The following is a 20,873-nucleotide window of genomic DNA, read 5'->3' on the forward strand; positions in this document are numbered from 1 at the left end:
ATTTTTAAAATGATACCAGACTCGCGGAAATTGCGTCAGAAGAAAATACGCCAAAATTCCGTTTTATTTTCCTATCGGAAAAACTGTCAAACATTTACCAACATAATTTGCTTTTAAATAATATTGCGATCATAAACTGAGATGTAAACTATACTGTCTTTCAAGTTGCATCAAACTGGAACCGTTTAAAATTTTATTTAAATCGGTTAAATATAGTTTAGGAGTCCATCGCGGACAAACGACGTGACTCGTAATTTATACATAAAAGAGACAAATTTAATACAACACTATTTTTATAGTAATTTTTAATTTTCTCATAAACTAAACAACATAAATCCATTTCTTCATTGTTTGTATTACAACTAATAAAAAACATGGGTCTAAACTTAAATTACAATTTTATTTTAATTTTGCATGCAATTTTTTTAAAATTGTTTACATGAATAATTCAATTTTAAGTTAAAATTTGATGTAGTATTTTGTCACCCCTTCCTACAATAAAAATTGTATGACTTGGACCGAATCTTAGGGGCCAAGTTATAGTCCTTATTCCCTATTTTATAGCGTTTTTAGCTTAAAACAAAAATAGCCTTTTTATTTTTACTTGTTTCACGTTTTGTTCAAACAGCATTTTTTTCACAAACTTTATTACACACTTTCTATAGAAAAATTACTCCAAAGTTAAAAAGTTTGCGCTGTCAGAAAAAATGGGTTTACTTGAATTTAAATATCTGCGACAAGGACATCAAATTCATAAAAAGTCTAGTATTTTTCTAAAAGTAACTACCCAAACGAATTTAATGTCAGGGTACACTAAAGTAAAAATTAAGCCTTTCCTTAAATCTTTGATAACTCAAATTTGTAAAGAGTACCTTATTGTTAAATACTATAACTATTTACAAACACAGGGGCGCAAAATTTTAAACAACCTATTGTTAAAGGTTTAACAATTTACTAGTTAGCAATTTGCTAAATATTTAGCAATTTACTAAGATAGTACAACATTTTAAACTTGTCTTTTATTGAAAAACGAGCATCCATACATGTCTAAAAAGTGACAGTTCGTGAAAATAAACAAAGCAAATACGCTTAAACGGACCTATTAATTGGAATCCCCAACTATTGGCAGGACCATTCCATCCACTGCTCTTATAAGAACATTTGTACAGATGTCATATGGGCTTAGCAAATTGCTAAAAGTTAAAGTAGTCATTCCCTGATTTTAACGTAAGCTAATTGTTAAGAGATATTAAAATGTTGAAATCTTTTGAAATTAGGTAAATCATCTTTAAAGCTTAGTAAATTGCTAAAAATGGCTTTAACATTTTACTAAATCGTTTAAAACTTTGTTTAATTTTTACCCTTTTAAAAAAATGCACTTTCCTTCAATAATGTTCAAGTTAAAATGTCCTAACTCAGGTTAGAGTAATAGTTAGGTTTATTATCTTTTTAAATGTGTAAACGACAGCATTATTATCAAAAAATATTTGTATTGGCAAAACACAAATCAACTTTCTATGACTTTGAAAATTTGAACTTCTTAATCCTCACTATCGAAACAAAAATTGTAAGGCAGGTATATTATGCCTTTTCCTATTTTCGTCTGTTTTTAAATCTCGCGTCTGAAAATAAATTTCTCCAATAAACGTTCCAAAAAAATGGGGGCGACTTTCCATTACCGCAGCACGAATTTCCTTCTGATTTTTTTTTACAGTGAGGTAGGAGTCTCAATAGAACATGTTATAAATATTAAGGCGATGAAACACCTTTAAGTCATAGAAAAAATATATTTTGTTTTTCGGATTTAACCCTACTTTTTTTGTATTTCATTTTTTGAGCATGGCACGCGTACTAACAGCTGGCTATGTAAGGGGGCAAGTATGCAACAACTATGCATCACTATAGGATTTGGGGTGGGTGCGAGTGTGGGTATATGCAAAGTACTTCTTGCATTTGAGCACTAAAATCAAAGAATTCCCCAACAAAAAAAGCAAGTATGGCAACACTGAACTAAAAATAAAGTTTACAAACAAAAAACATGGCTTTACTGCCGTCTGCCTAGTTCCTCTCTTTCAAGTTGTGATTTAGTTGACAGTAGAGCTACCTTTATATACATCCTGTGGCGTCATTAAAGTATTTCTCTCGTTGCTTTATGTCCATTACGGAAATGAGCTGGTATAAAGAAGCCTTTAAATCATCCTGGTTATTACACAAAAGGATAAGTTCTATTCCATATTATCTTGCCAAATTTATCCAATCAGAACACCAACTTGGTTCGTATTACTTGAAGCGCTACTATCTTCGGAAGCCTATTATTGTTCATCTTCATAACTCTCAAGATGTATTCGAGTTACATTTTTAGGGTTCGTATGAACATAGGTGATAATCCCGATTCCAGCATAATAACATAGTTGGGTGTATTTGATGGCAGTCCAAAAATTCGCTTAATATAGTATCGGAGAAGTTTCTCAACTGTTTCGTATTGTTTCGTTCCCCAAGTTTGTGCCGCGTATAACATGACAGACTCAGATACCGCTTCATACCTCTTTTCCAAGTTGCACTAATTGCACCTTTAGCCCTAACTAGTTTCTCTCTTATATGAATTTCCATGCTCAAATTTTGCGTTAAGTGAACTCCTAGGTATTTGAATTCCGTGACAACTTCAATGACCTCTCCATTATAGAACCATTTTTCTTTCGCTGAATTCCGGCTCCTCCTCGTTTAAAAAGCAAAATTTTTGGACTAATTAGGATTCACCATCAAACTCCAAAGCTGACAATATTGATACAAGCGGTTTATCATTAACTGCAATGTTTTAGGTGATGCTGCCAAAAGAACAATGTCGTCTGCAAACAGCAATGCTTGTATTATTTGTCCGGCGAAGTCTATGCCACCTGGTAAAAGGTCTGTGAGATCTTCAATAAACAAGGCGAACAGACTCGGACTCGATTGTGTTTTAAACCTTCTCGTCAACTCTTCTCCATTCCATACGTTAGCAATTGTATCGGCATATAGATTCTGAATAACTCTCCCGAACTTATATGACATTGCGTTATTATACAGCTTGTAGATAAGCGCATGTCTATAGATCATATCAAATGCAGATTTAAAGTCAACGAAAAACGTATATATGTAGCTTCATGTCCTTATTTAGGAATTTTTCTGCGATACTTTTAAGGGTAAAAACGTGGTCAACCGTCGAATTATTTTATATGAAGCATATGGAAACGATATTCCTCTTGAATTAGACACCTCGGCCAAGCTCCCTTTCTTATGAATCGGGAAAATGATGGACTCCTTAAATTCTGGTGGTATCATTCCCGTTTCCATGACATTGTTATATATAGTTGTCAGTCGATTGATTAGCTCTGCTGTGCCATACTTATAAAATTCTGCTGGTATGCCATTTGGTCCGCATGCTTTCCCATCTCTAAGTTACATTACCGCTGAAATCACTTCTTGGTGTCTTATTGCAGCATCAAGAGTTTCATTTTCAAAACCCGGAGTAGCGTATTCAACAAACTCTGAAAGTGATCTGCCAGCTGATGAGAACCTATACTAAAATGAATTAAAAACTTTTTCCCATTCAGCTGCTTTGCCAGGTTCCAAAACTCCTTTCCGCTTTTACAAGACGTTAATCTCTTGGAAAAATTGCTATACTTATTATTTATTTGCACATACCTATGAAATAAAAAAAACGCGAGTCGAAATTCGTGCTGCGGGAATTAAAACTTGAGCCAAAAAATGTATGAATATGCCGCCTTATTGGATTTTCAAAATAAGAGTACTATGGTTTTCATATATAAAGATCTATCTAATTTGTTTTTAAAAATCAACATTAATACAAAACTTATTACATTAATAATATTTAGGGTGTAACTTTGCCCTAAGAAAAGGTATATATCTCTCTCACAGATGTCGCTTTAAGTTAAACAAAAAACAAGCATCCATTATTTTTGGTAGGTTGTCCAAACTGTGTTATTGTCAAACTTTCAAAAATTGCCCTGCATCAAGCGTTATTTTTTATAACAAATGCAATTCCTCCAGTAAAATTGTATATTTTGTTCTTTTAAATAATATCTCATAACCATTTAATTGTTGTGTTTTTCCAAATCTTTCTGTATGCCTTACTTATAGATTGTTAAATAAACAATAAGTATCAACAAATCCAACATAAATGCAATAATAAACAAATATAATTACTTCACTACAACATTAACACAATGGCAACCAAGCGCAAATCTTTAGGAAGACCTTCTGGAAGTGGACAGCAAAAGATTATACAAACTCCTAACAATCAAGATAATCCCGAGAATGAAGCGGAAGACAACGGCTTAGACGCAGCAAATCTATCCGACGACGAGGAAGGAGGAACACGCATTGGTGATATCTACATTCCCCCGCCTATAAAACCCTACTGTTCCACTGAAAGCAAAGGACCACGTCTAATAATTAAAAAAATAGAAAATGTCAACTTCAAAAGCTATGCCGGCAAAGTTGTCCTTGGACCATTCCATCACGTAAGCTATTCAATGTGTTGATACAATTTAAACGCTCACAGTAAAACTTGTTTTTCCCGCCAAGTGCTTCACGGCCATTATTGGACCCAACGGCAGTGGAAAGAGTAATGTCATAGATTCTATGTTATTTGTATTTGGTTATCGTGCCCAAAAAATTAGATGCAAGAAACTTTCAGTGTTGCTCCACAATTCAGCCCGCTATCCAAATATGCAACGCTGTTCCGTCGCTGTGCATTTTATTCAGGTAGTTGACAAGGAAGATGGCAGCTGCGAGGAGATAGCCGATACAGATATTATCGTTGAGCGAACTGCGTTCCGTGATAACACCTCATACTACACAATAAATGGGCGTCGGGTGCAGTTCAAAGAAGTGGCGAAGCTTTTAAAACAGCACAATATTGATCTTGACCATAATCGGTTTCTCATTTTACAGGTTTGTTTTATATTTACTCGAAGACAAGCTCTTCACAAGAATGATAATTACATATGTTGTTATTTTAAACAGGGAGAAGTTGAATCCATTGCAATGATGAAACCAAAAGGTCAAACCGAAAACGAATGTGGTATGTTGGAATATCTGGAGGATATTGTCGGAACAACACGTTACAAGGAACCTCTTGTTAAAATCAATAGCCGTGTTGAACAACTCACTGAAGAGCGTACAGAGAAGCACAATCGATGTAAGTTGGCAGAACGTGAGATGAAAGATCTAGAGCAACCATATAACGAGGCCGTAGAATACCTTAAATTAGAAAACCAACTTACTAGGACGACAAATCTACAAATTCAAAAGTATTTAAGTGAAAAAAATAAAAAACTCGAGGAATACACGAAGGAGCAAGAAGGTATAACAACAGAGTTAAAAGACCATGATGCTGAAGTGGAGTCTTTAAAAGCGGAAAGATTAGCGAAGGAAAAAGCCGTGCAAGAAGAATTAGCGTAAGTTGATTCGTTGTTCCCTTATATTTTTCTAATAATTTATTAAGTAAGGTTATGGTTGTTGTTTTTTTTTTCTTATATTTGCGTTGATAAACACACATGTCAAACAAGACTGTCAAAAATACCTAAACAACATAGATTTTTGCATTTTGCGGACTAGAATAATTGCATATGGCCTTGAATTTTCTTTTTCAAGTTAATAGTTGAAATTTTGTAGAAGACTAAAAATGTTTGTATTTTCTCAGAAGCAGTATTGCGGAACTTATTTCAAAAGATCGTTTAAAGTTAAAAGCTTAATACAATTATTAGAAATGATAGTGATTGGTAGAAGTAACTTAATTTAAGTGATAATCTTAAAAGCCAAGGCTTTATGATTTTATCTCAGGTCACTCAGGATAGATCCAACTTTTAATTTTACAAAAATGCTCCAACTAGGTTCTTAAAAGAAGTTCCCTCTCTGTTCAATAAAAATTAAATTATTTATCTGACCTTCTTCTCTCGAAAATCGAATATTATTCCTCTCACAAAATCAAAGTTGTGTAACTTATTATTGATCATCTTTTTAAATGTAATACGTCCTCAGTAACACCCCAAACTATCAAGTCGTGCCTTAATTTATAGGTACAAGCATAAAATACCATTATATTTTATATTCTTGTTGATTCATTTATTTGGCCATAATATAAATTTAATCAAAAAATTAGTTTCACTCAAAATGACCGACATCAGCTCTAATGGACATTTTTGACACCATTTCCGTTAGCTCTATCTTAAGAATTCTTGTAAAACGTCTTTCTGGCACACTCTTCAATTCTTACCACGAAAAATAACCTTAATGGTTAATGTAAGGAATAAAAACTTCTTGCATCGTCGGAGAAATCCTAAGCGCTTAGCAGACGTTTTACTTATTAAGGTGGCACTACAGTCCGGTGCGGACCTGGGCCGCTACCAACAAGCGTCTCGAATCAGCTTCGTCCCTAGCTAGATGTCTCTAGTTTCGCACCCCAAGTTGGTTGAGCTCCTCTCCCACCTGCGTGCACTTCCTCTACTGCGCCGACCCTCGGGATTGGCTCCGTAGACCTTCCGGGCTGGAGCGTTGATGTCTATTCGCTCTACATGACCCAGCTATCTAGGTAGTTGCTTTTCAATTCTTTTAACCAGATCATTGTCGCTGTACAGCCCATATAATTTGTCTTGGGCCAAAAATCACCGAAGAATTTTTTTCTTGAAGCATCCTAAGACGTTCTTATATTTCTATGACAAAATTCAGGCATCAGCGCCATAAATGAGACCCGCGTTGATAAGCGTCTTATTTCAGCGCTAGTGTCTGTTACTCTGATGCATAGCTAAGGTTATAGCTGTCCATGGTAACGTTTGTGCATTTATCCTTAACAGGAGAGGCTTTGGCGATAAAACTGGAAAGTTTACTTTTGTGGCAACTAGAGGATCCTCAGTTATTGACTACTCCTGCCCTTCATACAGTGCATTGAAAATAATTAAAAGTTTCTCAATTGAAAGTACAACATTTTCGGACCACATACCGCTAGTTTTAGGTATTGAAGCTTTTGAAGATACGCAAAGTTCCCCCAGGTTATTATTGCTTCCAAGTCTTAAATGGTTTACCAATAGACGCGCTCAATACATGAACAGAATTGATGAAGTTGCTGTGCAAAAACTCTTGCGTTTGGATAGTGCCTTTGGATTATGCAGCATACGGGAACCCTATTAATACCAATGTCAAGTTTGAGTGAAAGAAACCCTGGTTTTATATGGATTGTCATAAAGCTCGAAAATCTTCACTTAAGCTGCTTAACATTTACAGAAAATATAATCTCGATGCAAGCAGAAAAAACTATTTTGAAGCAAATAAGAAGTACAAAGCCAAGCCGTAAAGAAAAACAAAGATCGTACTACCAATGCATTTCCAGTCGACTTGCAAGTATTAACTAAGCAAAAGATTGGTGGAAACTAGCAAAAGAGATACAAATACTGGATCCCAAATTTCAGTTTTTGAATTCATGTCATATCCTGGGCTTTCATTTTTAGATACCCTCCTAAACCGCCTCACTACTTGGATTGAAAACAACAATATAGTCAATGAATTCCAGGCTGTATATCGAAAAGATTATAGTACCATTGATCAGATTTTCAATCTTTCATGCCTTATTCAGCTGCAACTAAGCCAGAAAAAAAAATGTTATGCTTGATTCGTAGACTTAAAAGCTGCGTTCGACAATATTAACAGAGAAGCTCTTATTCACAAACTTATAACATTAGGCATCACGACGAAAATGATTAAAACTATCAAACTATTATACCAAGATACAGTTGCTGCCGTCTGGGATGGAAGCAGTACATTTAATTTCTTTGGAACGAAATTGTTATTTTTAGGAATGGAAGCCAAAGAGAATTATCTTGGCGTCGTCTTTACATATAATATGTCTTGGTCTGAACATCTGACAAAGAGGCTTGCAACATCAAAAAACGCAATCAACGCAACCTGGCCTAAGTTCCTGAAAAATCAGTTAGTGCCACAATCAGCAAAGTTTAAATCCATGACCCAGCCGTCAGATCACTGTGCACAAGTAATGTGAAAAGCTTCAAAGATTTTTCGTCAAAAGATGCTGCAACGTATCAGATAATACACCAAACAACGTTATAAACATCGAAACCGGTCTTCCAAAAGCGTTTCTTTCTACCCTTGAAATACATTTGAAAAATTTGCGAAAAGTGTTCAGTCTACCCAGCTCTAGATTACCACGCATACTTTCATCAACGGTATTTAGCAAAAATATTTATTTGGCCCAGGAATGGTCGGTCAGGCCTTTTCCGCGCGACTGGCATCGTTGTCAACTATGAATCAACTAATTTTAATTGGAAACATGCCCACAACATTTGATTAAACTGAGAGAACAACAGTGGAAAGGTTCTACCGAACGTGCTTTAAAAGAGGTACCCAAGAAATGATAAGTATGATCTTAAGAACGAGGAGTGGATTACTTAACTTGAATGCTAGGGCATTTCAGCATGACACTGTTGGCTTATGCACAATGTGTAATCTTGATGCAGCTGAGAACACCTACCACTTCGTCGGCATCTGTCCTATTTTCAATTCATATCGGAGATTATTTCTGGGAGCTGAAACAATAAATCGCACCGATTTTTTTCGAATACTGAACGGCAAATGTTATTTAAATCTATACAAATTCTTAAAATATGCCCTTAATTCTCGATAAATACTTAACAATGTTAGACCTTGCAGCTAGCGATTTCTTAACATGTAAGCAATGATTGCGCCAATTATATTTGTTATTAAATATTAAACCTAAAATATTTAATGTTGTGACATTTTCTATTTTTATATTATTAATATTGTTAGTAGAAGGATCACAGGAATGTTTTCGGCATACGTGCAGAATCATACCATTTAGGCAATGCGCCAGTTTTGTTTAGCACCAGAGGAAATTCCCCAATCTAAAATTTCTTTAAGAGCATTAGTAAGCAAAGTCTTCATATCATTTACTTTGTTGCTTTTACACATTATATAAACGTCGTCTGCATATAGGCAGTAATTTAAAAGTTTTTGTTTGGATAAAATATCGCATATATATTGAAAAGTAATAGAAAACAAAATGACTTATAAAGGAGATCCTTGGGGGATTCCGTTTTCAAGTCGATATGTGGGGGAGTAGGTATTATTGGATTTGATGCAAAATTGTCTGTTACTGAGGAATGATTGTACATAATTAAACATCTTGGAACCAACGTCTCTTTCTTTGAGCTTATTTAAGACAACATGTATACCAATTCTGTCAAACGCTTTTTTGAAGCCTAAAGAAAGTATAGACACTCGTCTACACTCGACGTCTGTACACCCTTGATTTGATTTGAATGCTATTTGGTGTATATTTAAAAGTTGGTTCGACTCTGCATACCAAAACAAACGCTTGGCAACAATTTTTTTAAGTATTTTACCCATACATGGTAGGAGAGAAATAGGGCGGTAGCCTTCTGGCAATTGTTTGTCCTTCCCGGACTTTGTAATCAGAAGTATATTAGCTATTTTCCAGCTTTGGGGGATGGCACTTGTACTTAAGATGTTATTATAGAGATCAATAATTCTAAGTTTCAGCGTATCTGGAAGATTTTTAATCATAGGATATGATATTCGGTCCCTACTGGGGGTTTTACCTTTTAGCTTCCATAGGCAATGTTTAAGTTCTGTTAATGAGATATCTCGCTTGTCCGGATGTCAAATTGGTTGGAAATGATGTTGTTTTTTAAAATTTTGAATTCACTTGTAAAATTGCAGTCGTTTGAATAATAGACCAACAGTGGGCTATGTAGTTCACAATTTCAGTTGGATCTGAAATTGGACCATTTGGTGTTGTCAAGTGATTTATTGAAAGAGAAGTAGGATTACCTGTTAGGCATCTAATGCTATTCCAAATTTTACTTGTAGGGGTGTTAGGATTGATGGTAGAAGTAAACTCTTCAAGGCTTTTTGCTTTAGCTATTTTGAGTTGCCTACGGAATTTGGCATTTGCCTTTTTGAAAACTATGATTGTTTTGATGTCTTTTAAAGCATTTCCAAACTCAATTTTTTCTTTTCGTAGCTCTGTAAGCTCTGTATTCCACCAAGGTGTTACCTTTCGCCGTGGTTTTGGGTGAGTTTGAGGGATAGAAACATTTGCAGCAGACCTAATGAATTTTTGTATAAGTGCCGCTTCTTTATTTGTATTTGAACTTTGGTTAAACATATAGTGTGATTTTAAAGCTTGGACTTTGAAGGCAGACCATTTCGCAAAGTTGATATTAAACTTTAGAGTTGAGGGTTGTGATAATTGGGAAGTGATCACTATTGTGAAGCTCATCAATGGTTCTCCATTCTAATTTTGGTAGGAGTTCAGGAGAAGAGCAGGTAATATCGATGTGGGTTAGGGTGTTATGAGTGGAGAGATGAGTTAGTGAGCCATCATTCAAAATTTAGAGATTGGATTCTAAAAGAAAATTTTCGACTATTTTACTCCTATGGTTTGTGATAGGAGATCCCCAAAGGGTGTTCCATGAATTAGTGTCAACTGCTAGAATTACTGGGTGGGAGAGCTGGTTTAGTATGGATTCAAGGTCGTTTTTGGAAAAACTTTGATGCGGCGAGATATAAAAAGATGTTATACAAAGTTTGGTCGGTAGAGCAATTTCTATATACTTAAGGTGATTAGGATTTTTTTATGTGGTATGTTGTTTTTTACCAGTATTGCGACGCCTTGCTTCGCAGTAGTGTTAACAGCCAGATTATTGAAAATAAGATTTGTATGTTTTAGGTGGAATTGGTGTGTGTTGCATGGAAAGTGTGTCTCTTGAAGACATGTAACGGTTGGATTGTGTTCTTTAATTAATATATTTAGCTTATCGTAGTTATTAAAGTAACCTTTCAGATTCCACTGGAGAATCTTAAATAGGCATTTGTCTTGAAGAGTGGAGTTCTGGGGAGAATGTTGGTGCGCATGAGGTATGAGATTAGTTTGATGAAAAATAATAGGTTGTGCGGTATGACCCCGTCGTTCCGGACGCAGGGGTCGTTGTTGTTGCAATTATTTGTATTTTTATACGTCATCATCATCGTCTATTAGATCGGAAATTTTAAGAAAATAGTTGTTTTGAGTTATTTGTTCTTGTGTGATTTTAGTTAGAGGTGAGAAGTAGCGTACATGTAAGCACACTGTTTAATATAACTAAATTATTAGTTTTAAGTAAAATCGACTATGGCATTTGTATATACGGAAACTCTCCGAAAACCACAATTAGAATCATAAAACCAACTTACCACCAAGCAGCAAGATTTAGTGTTGGCGCCTTCCGCACCACTCCCATAAAGAACATCCTGGCAGGGGTGGGCCTACCTACTTTTGAAGAGCGAAGAGAAATCGCAAAAACTAATTTTTTCAACCAAATCGTTAATCGCCAAAGTAATCAACCTCGCGGCTAATCAAAAGAGGATATATAAAATTCCATCCGCCATCTACACAACCCTTCAATCCGGTAATATCGACTTTCCGAAACACAATCTTCTAAAAATTAGCAATTCATCTGCTCTAGAACCACCTGGGCTCATAGACTCAAACTCTTTTATAATAAAACTTGCATCATATGAGAAAACTAGTGCATCCAATGAAATATACCGCAAACTCTTCCTCAGCATTTCATCTGAGCTCATGGCCAAGAACTGGAAATTCATATTCACAGACGGATCCAAAACCTCAATCACTACAACATTTGCAATCAACCACTAATATGGCAACATGATACGTGTTGGATTACTCCCACAAACAGCTTCCAATGGCCTTTGCCATTCTTACCGCCATTCAAGAGGCTATACAAATTGGCAAAAAACAATTTGTACAAATAGCCTCTCTACCATCAAAGCCATATTAAATTCCAACAATAATACCGATCTTATCAACCATAGCCGCTCCTTATTAATCAAACCAATACATAAAACTAAAGTGGACTCCTGTCCACGTTGGCATCCGGAGGAATCAGCTGGCGGTGGAAGCTGCCAACCTTACACGCAAATCACCAATTTATCACCAAAATTACCAACTTCATCCGACTTTGACTCGGCCATACCTCTGCCACCCACCTCCACATCCTCAAAAAAGAGTCCCCTCCAACATGTCCTACCTGCCACACTACATCTAACCTTCAACATCTGCTTTACGACTGCACCAGACTCAGGCCAAGCATCAATAACATATTAAATGGAAAAGGCCTCACCGAAATATTAAAATGCCCAAATACATCAAACATATACCAAATTAACGAAATTTTATTACAAACAGAAATAAATGTATAAATCAATTTAAGAAGTAAATTAAGTATAATATAGAGCGGTAGGCCTTTGCAGCTAATAGCTCTTTAAATTATTAGCCTGTAATTAATTACATGTTCAATAAATATATAATAATAATGCCCTTAATTATCGCAACTTAATTGTTAATGAATATAATATTTAAAGTAAATTCAAGCTAAGCAAAAATATATGTAAATAGAAAAAGTTTAACCTGACAGAAAGCTTTAACAATTTATTGTCCTAACTAATTTTGAACACCAGCATTATCTTGTTTTTATAACCACTATTTTAAGAAAATAAAATGTATTTATCTATCTGGTGACGTTTTGTCTAAAATGTCGACTAAACCCATCTTCTCCGATTCTATCGCAATGCTCAAAAACACTCCACTGAAATCACTCTTGGTCTTCCAATTATGTGTCAATATCATTGGCGTATTAAGAAGATTGTGCCATTAGTATTGATGGTTTTGTTTTGCTCAATCCTTTCCAGAACGATGTTAAAGAAGTCGCACGACAGTGCATCGCCGGTCTAAACCTTTTTTTGACCTTGATAGAGCAGCCTGCATTCTTCATCGTCATTCTGCGCAAACGGATAAGTTTGACATTAATGCTAAAACTAGATATTGCTCTGTAAAGCTGTTCCCTATAGACGCTGTCATACGAGGCTATTAAAACGATAAAGAGATGTTGGGTATCGATTTGAAGTTCCTGATATGTTTCCAAGGTCTGCAGTAATGAAAAAATTTAGTCAATGGCTGAGTTTCCTAGTTTGAGCCACACTGATATAGACCTATCAGTTTGTGGACGAACGTCCTCTGATGTTCATATTATACGGCAAAAAGGATTTTATATACAATGTTCAGGAGACTGATGCCTCTGTAGTTGGATCAATTTAGAAGGTCTCCTTTATTGCGTATTGGGTAAACTATGCTGAGATTCCACTCATCGGGCATGCTTTCTTCCGACCATATTTTGCAGATGAGTTGGTGCATGCTCCCTACTAAGTCATTATCTGTTACTTTGAAGAACTCGCCAGCGAGGCCTAGAACTGAAAGCTGTTCAGTTTCCTCGATGGTATTACCACTACCTATGGATAGTGACATGGGTCTCGCTTTTGCGACAGTATACAGTAGATTGGGTTTTTGAACATTTCATTTCTTCTAATTCCCTATTGGACAAAGATCTTAGATCAGAATTTTATGAGCTTATCATACTCTGCAGTCGTATCTATAGTAAAACAATAGTACTAGAAATAAATAAGTCCCAAACATTTAACTCTCAGCATTTTCTCCAAACGCGTACATACATGTTACCGGAAATTTATACAGTGCGGAGTCTATTTAGTAAATGTATAAAAAGATTTACAAAAGATTATTTAAAATACATGTTTCCTAGGAGATACAACTGCTTAACAACGCTAGGAAATGTGTTAAATTGATAATATGTGCTAGGCAGTTCGCCGCCAATTCTACGCTGCCAGTGAGTGTTATGACTCCGCCTGTACTTGAGCGAGTTAGTGATTCTATGGGACCAATCTTTTTTCGCACTCGTACTGTGGCAAGAGTCCTAAGAGACCTAAACACACATAAATCCGCTGGTCCGGATGGTATCCCCGCTATTGTTCTGATGAGGTGTTCTTCAATGCTGGCAAAACCACTGCGTAAGCTTTTTCATCTGTCCTACTCCTCAGGTCTCGTTCCGAGCGGATGGAAAACGGCATTTGTCCAGCCTATTCTCAAAAAAGGCGAATCTTCCTCACCCTCTAACTACCGACCGTTCGCACTTACGTCCCTTCTTTCCAAGGTCATGGAAACGCTGATTATCAGCTCAGGAAATATCTTGAAGATCGAAAGCTTCTTAATGACCGGCAATACTACTTTCGTAGCGATAGGTCCACTGGTGATCTCATGGTTTATCTCACCGAACAGTGGAGCAAATCTTTACATCGTTTTGGAGAAAGTAAGATTATTGCACTTGATATTTCAAAAGCATTTGATAGGGTTTGGCATCAGGCTCTCTTATCGAAAATGCGTGCTTTCGGTTTTCATGAATCCCTGCTTCATTGGATTAGTAATTACCTTTCGGATCGTTCAATACAAGTAGTATTGGATGGATTCAAGTCTGAAAACCATAAAATAAATGCTGGAGTGCCCCAGGGCTCTGTTTTATCTCCAACACTCTTTCTCATTTTATTAATGATCTTCTGTCTCTAACATCTAATCCAATACATCGTTTCGCTCACGATAGTTACTCTTAGCTTTTCATATTCGTTTTCAGACTCACATCCCTCTTCTTCGGATGTGGAACTGCAACGACAAAATATGATAAGCCCATTAAATTCCGACCTAAACAGCATTGTTCAATGGGGATTAAAAAACCGCGTGGAATTTAATGCTTCGAAAACCCAATGCTGTCTTGTATCGTTAAAGCGAGATATACCCCCATTGCCATTATCCATGGATGGCGCTTGCATCAATGAGACTGAACACCTCGATATTCTCGGCATGTGTGTCACCAACAACCTCTTATGGAGTGATCACATACGCGATGTCGCCAAAAATGCCGTAAGGTGTTTGGGTTTCCTTAGACGATGCAAGAAATATTTCACCTCTTCTGATCTAGCTGTTATCTACGAGACTTACATACATACGTCCAAAGCTTGAGTATAACTCCCATCTCTGGGCTGGTGCTCCTGCATCTTACTTAAGCCTCTTGGATAGTATTGAACGCAGAGCATTTAAATTGATAGATGATAATATCATCATAAGTTCATTTACTTCGCTTGAACATCGTCGTACGGTCTCTTGTCTGACCCTTTTTTACCTTTATTTTAACGGTTGCATTCCTCCCCTTAAATGAAAGAACTTATTTATTTTATAGGGTAAGCTAGAGCACTTAGAATTACATAATATTTTATTTTTGAATCAAAAACATTTTGATGAGCTACAACCCTTCTTGCAAAGATATTTTTTGAATCCTAGTCCAGTCCCAGTTGATTGCATATTCGCAACTGTGCGTATGGAAATTTCGGTACTAGGTACTGCCTCCCTATTCAAAATACCTCTTGGGCACACACTGAATTTAGATCTAGAATAAAATTGTTTTATGATTCCATTCTTTGTTCCAATCTGATAAAGCTCGTTATCTGTTTTATTTAAAATTACACCTATAATTTTTCTGGCGTCGTTACCACGTCCCCGGGCGACTTCTGGAACTGAAACCCTTCCTACTTTTAAACTACTACATTTTTTGAACACAATAAACAAAGCAGTTTGGAGCCTTGTACTTTCTATGCCTCTTTTGCTGCAGAACATATGCACAGGCTGAAGGTACTGTGCTGCTCTCACACTGATCTAAATTATTACAGACTTAGATTGGTTCTATCATATTTAAATCAAGTTTAGCCGTTGATGCCTTGGGTTCTTCTTCACCATTCTCTTGAAGGTTTTTAATAATTTTCTCTAAATCTTCTTCAGTTTCGATGTTTTGCGTGAAATCATGTGGTTACTGTAGACCTACCTTAATTTTACATGCAAAAAGGGCTTCATAAGTACTTTGCTTGATGCCAGCGTGAAAAGCCCTGTTTTTCATGAGTTGAATAAATTGTATACCCTCGCTCCAATGTAAATTATTACTGTCTTGCATCCAAGTAGTAACATATTTTCGATAATCTGATTCGACCTTTCCACACTTCCCTGGCTTTGCGAATGTCTGGGCTTACCATGGATAATTTTTAAGGTAGGCCAATATGCAAACCTTTGGAGCAACCAGTAGAGTAAATATGTCTAATTCAATTCCTAATGCTGCTTAGGAGATGTATAGAATTCTTAGCCAATGTGTATAGAAAAAATTAATTCACACATTTCCTTTCGATTTTTGGTATTGTATACATTTCCTATGAATTATATATAACGATGGATTACATACACTTCCGGTAACAAATATATATTTTAGTTATATTATACATTCTTATTCCCATACATATAAATTTCATACATAAATATATATGATTTTTTGTTATTACATTTTCTGGTCCTTAGGCAATTTGAGAAGCTGCAAAAAAACGCTGACCAGCTAAAGCAAAAGCATGAAAAAGCAATGAGTGATGTTACCCAAGTTCAAACAACCATGCAAGCCACAAACAAGCGACGCAAACAAAATAAAACACAATTAGACAAATTTGAAAACGAATTAATTGACTTGCAGAAAATACCAGAGAAAAATAAAAAAGAAATCGAGGAATGTGAGAAAAAATGTGAAAAACTAACTAAACAAAAAGGAGATTTGGAAGAACAACTTCAACGAAACTATGACGAGCTTGAGGAACAAACCAAACCACTTATCGAGCAACGTGAAGTTCTAGAAACTGAGCTTATAGATTTAAAAAAAAATGTTGACGAGGCTAAAGCCGAACTGGCTCTGTCCGAACAGGAACTTAAAATTTTAAAACATGACGAAATTCAAGAGAAGCGAAAATACGAATCACTTAAGACCTCTTTTGATGATTCACAAGAAGGACTGCGTCAGAAGCAAGAGAGACTCAATGAGTTACGTGAAACTATTCCCGAGCTTGTAAAGCAAATGTCCGAAAAGACTGCCGAATTACAAAAAAATCGCAAAGAAGAGGAGGCTCTGCAAGCTCGACTTATGTCGCTTAAAGCCGAAGTAAGTTTTAAGTTACTAACAGAAAAAGAAAAACAAATTTCTTATATCACAATTATTTCAGATAAATGAGAAAGTTAGCAGCTTTCAGGCAGCACGTTCCAATAACAAAGTGTTAGATTTTCTTATGAGGCAAAAGAATGAGGGACACATTCCGGGTATATTGGGAAGACTAGTAAGTGATTATAGTAATAATTAAAAAAAAATATATCAAGTAATATTTGATTTTTAAAGGGTGATTTGGGAGCTATAGATTCAAGGTATGACGTAGCAATATCGACAGCATGTGGCCGACTTGACAATATTATTGTGGATTGTGTGAACACAGCCCAACAATGTATTGAGTACCTTAAGCGTTACGATGTAGGTAGAGCTTCATTTATTGCCTTAGAGAAAGTTTGTCATCTACAGAATCAAATGCAAAGAATCAACACGTAAGTTACTCAACTTTTTCAAATTATCTTATTTAAATTTTCCTTAATGATAGACCGGAAAACGCACCACGGTTGTTTGATCTGGTGCGAGTAGAAGATGAGCGTGTATTACCTGCTTTCTATTTTGCCCTCCGCAATACCCTTGTAGCAACAGACCTTGAACAAGGTTCCCGAATAGCTTACGGAGCTCGTCGATACCGTGTCGTCACTCTAAACGGCGATTTAATTGAAACCTCTGGAACAATGTCAGGTGGTGGCCGTACACAAATTCGTGGCAAAATGGGAACAAAAGTTCAAACCAAAACCAACCCTTCAGATACCAATGCATCTCTGATATCACAAAAAGCTCTCGAAGACATGCAAGTTCAAGCCGAGGAAATACAATCAAAAATCAATTTTGGTCAAGAAGAACAAGGGCGCTTGGAACGTGAGCTATACCAATTGAATTCAAAAAAACAAAGTTTGGAAGCCGAGGTCAACAAACTCAACATCACAATCAACAGCTTACTGGAGCAATTGCCCAGAATTAAAAGTCAGTTGGAGACACAGAAAAATCGCATGGAAAAAACAACAGCTGATGCAGCTAAAGTAAGTGAAATCGAAGCTCAGATCGAGATCAAACGGAAATCCTTTGAGAAGTCCGATAAAGCAGCCAATAAGATTACAACTAAAATTGACGAAATTAAGAAAAGAATTGAGGATATCCATGGTGAAAAAGTAAAATCAGTTCAAAACAAAATCAACAATCTAAACAAGCAAATTAAGACACTTACAAATAATGTAGCTAAGCTCAATGTAGAAATCACCACATCCGACAGGAATTGCAAAAAGACCGAAAACAAAATCGAGAGTCTTAAAGGTGAGATTAAAACTGCTGAAGATGAAATTCGTGCTCTGAGTGTGGAAAGAGAAAAGTTGAATGCCCTCGTAGCAGAATTGTTGGAACAATTTGAAGCAGCAAAAGCTGAGATGGAGAATGCTAATAGTGAATCATCGAGTGTGAGTAAGGAAATCATTGAAATTCAAAAGAAAGAAAGTGCATTGACTTTGAAGCGGGTAGAAATAGAACAAAATTTACAAACAATTGAAAAGAAAATCTCCGACGTTAAACGAGAGCTGCCCCATTGGAGAAACAAACTAAAACCATTGAAACTCCATGAAATACCGGGCGAAACCGAACCTGTAGAACCATTGAAGACTTTCAATGAAGAAGAACTTGCAACCCACAAACTGCAAGACATTCAATACATGTACTCGGTGCAGGAGCAAAAGCTTGAATCAAAAAAACCAAACCTATCCTGCATTCAAGAATACATAAACAAACGTGAGGTTTATCTGGAGCGAGTTAAAGTTCTGGAAGACATAACCACTAAACGTAATGAGATGCGGCAACTTTACGATGATGTGCGAAAGAAGCGATACAATGAGTTCATGCAGGGTTTCCACATAATAACGCGAAAGTTGAAGGAAATGTACCAAATGATCACGCAGGGCGGTGATGCAGAGTTGGAATTAGTGGACTCAATGGATCCGTTTACAGAAGGGGTATCGTTCAGTGTGCGGCCACCAAAGAAAACCTGGAAAAATATTTCAAATCTGTCCGGTGGTGAGAAGACGCTCTCATCGCTTGCGCTTGTTTTCGCTTTGCATTACTACAAACCATCGCCTCTGTATTTTATGGACGAGATAGATGCGGCATTAGATTTTAAGAACATATCCATTGTGGCCCATTATATTAAGGTATGTTATTTTTTAACTTGTACAGTTGTACACAATCTACAAACTTTTTATTTTGTTTTTCTCTTACAGGAAAGAACAAAAAATGCTCAATTTATTATTATATCGCTTCGTTCCAACATGTTTGAGCTATCCGATTTTATAGTTGGTATATTTAAGGTACGCGATTGTACAGATGCTGTAACGATTCGCAACAAAATTTTATCAACTGCCATCAGGCTGACTCAGACTCAAAATCAAACTCAGAATGAAACATCTCATGAAGTTGGTTTTGTGCCGCCTTCAGAGAGCACTGCCTTATCGCAGGCTATTATTGCAAACAATGAGCACACGATTGTGTCGCAAGTATCATCAATAGAACTTAATGCAACAAGCAGTATTACTGATTCATTTTTCAAAAAACCCAAACCACCACCGCCACCAACATCTGCTTGAAGGCTCCAATATTAGTTTAAAAGAAAAGGATTTATTTTTTGTTTTAATATTTTTTTTTACTGTACAAAACGTATTTTGTTTTAAGTTTCCCCCTTTTTCTTCTCTAAACTGTTCATTTAGATATAAATAACCAAAGCATTATTTTTGTTCTTTTGTATACCGTTGGTAAACGTGTTAACTTTATTTCTTGTTTGTATTTCGGACAAAATTAAAACAAAATATTAAACTACTTGAAAGTTTTTATTTATTTTTTTTATGAATGTGTTTTTTTACTCTATTTTGACCTACGGCTCAATAACAAAGATTTCTAATGTTTGTGAGTCTCCCAGGAACTACCAATAACTAACACATCATTTACATCTTTTTATAATATGTTTAGGTTGAACACGAAAACATTTCTTCCAAAAACACAAACAAAAGGGACCTTAATGTTGATGGAAATGAAAGCCGAATTTGGAATTTGGAAAATGCAGCAACTAATGTGTACCAGTGTCAGTACCAGTTAACTAGCTGCCTCGTTTGACAATATAAATGGTGTTAGGTATCAAGTAAGCGAGATTAATTGAGTCATAAATGTTGGTATATTTTATTTCCATAAGAGGTTTCATTCTATGTTAATCGTGTTTTTTTGTATATTGAACACGCACTGAAGGGGATATGAATACCCTTATAATGATTATACACAGTGCGAGTAATTAAGAAGGGAGGATAGGATTTGAAAGGAGATACCAATGCATATTGGTTTTTAAAGCCTGGTACACATTCGTGTAGTGCGACTAAAAAAACAATCTCTGTACAGGGTAAACTGATGGGCATTCCTAAAAGAACGAGTATAACGGTTGAATTGTTTGAGGGGAGGAGTGCAAGTGGCTATTTCATTAGAGCATTGCTTATGGAAGTAGCGATTAAATAATGAGAGACATGAAACCTTACGACGGTGCTCGAGAGTTGCAAAAGTTTCAGTTAGACAATGGTCACCTATCATCACTCTCTTTTGAATTCTGTCCAAGAGACTCAAGTGGGTTATAGAAGCACCTGCCCAAATATGGGAATTGTACACAAGTTTTGGACGAATATAGGCTTTATACCTAGGACTGACAGCTGTTCAGTCTTCTCGATGCAAGTACCACTCATGGATAGTGGCATTGGGGAAGGGTCACGCTTTTGCGACAGTAGACAGCATTGAGTTTTCGAAGCATTAAATTCTACACGGTTTTTGATTCCCCATTGAACAATGCTGTCAAGATCAGGATTTAATGATCTTATCATACGCTGCCGTTGCATTGGTAGT

General features: G+C 36.1%; 1 protein-coding gene across 2 annotated transcripts; it reads left to right on the forward strand.

Annotated features, from left to right (window-relative positions):
* The first annotated feature begins 3,986 nt into the window (after positions 1-3,986).
* Positions 3,987-19,811, forward strand: LOC129951070 (structural maintenance of chromosomes protein 4). Of its 2 annotated transcripts, XM_056063079.1 has the most exons (9): positions 3,987-4,054; positions 4,138-4,520; positions 4,585-4,953; positions 5,026-5,459; positions 16,355-16,979; positions 17,041-17,151; positions 17,211-17,410; positions 17,464-19,150; positions 19,220-19,811. In XM_056063079.1, exons 2-9 carry the CDS (start codon positions 4,224-4,226, stop codon positions 19,580-19,582), a joined length of 4,086 nt encoding a protein of 1,361 aa, XP_055919054.1. In that variant the 5' UTR covers positions 3,987-4,054; positions 4,138-4,223; the 3' UTR covers positions 19,583-19,811. The 2 variants fall into 2 exon arrangements, with proteins under 2 accessions (XP_055919054.1, XP_055919053.1); XM_056063078.1 differs by having other exon boundaries at positions 4,010-4,520.
* The last annotated feature ends 1,062 nt before the right edge of the window (positions 19,812-20,873 follow it).

The sequence above is a fragment of the Eupeodes corollae genome, chromosome 3 (assembly GCF_945859685.1).
Source record: "Eupeodes corollae chromosome 3, idEupCoro1.1, whole genome shotgun sequence".
NCBI classification, from domain to species: Eukaryota; Metazoa; Arthropoda; class Insecta; order Diptera; family Syrphidae; genus Eupeodes; species Eupeodes corollae.

Excerpts from the sequence above, each read along its gene's own strand:
- LOC129951070 (XM_056063079.1), top strand. The coding sequence starts at position 4,224 with ATGGCAACCAAGCGCAAATCTTTAGGAAGACCTTCTGGAAGTGGACAG. Across the intron at positions 5,460-16,354 it reads GCCGTGCAAGAAGAATTAGC|GCAATTTGAGAAGCTGCAAA; the intron begins GTAAGTTGATTC and ends TCTGGTCCTTAG. Across the intron at positions 16,980-17,040 it reads TTATGTCGCTTAAAGCCGAA|ATAAATGAGAAAGTTAGCAG; the intron begins GTAAGTTTTAAG and ends CAATTATTTCAG.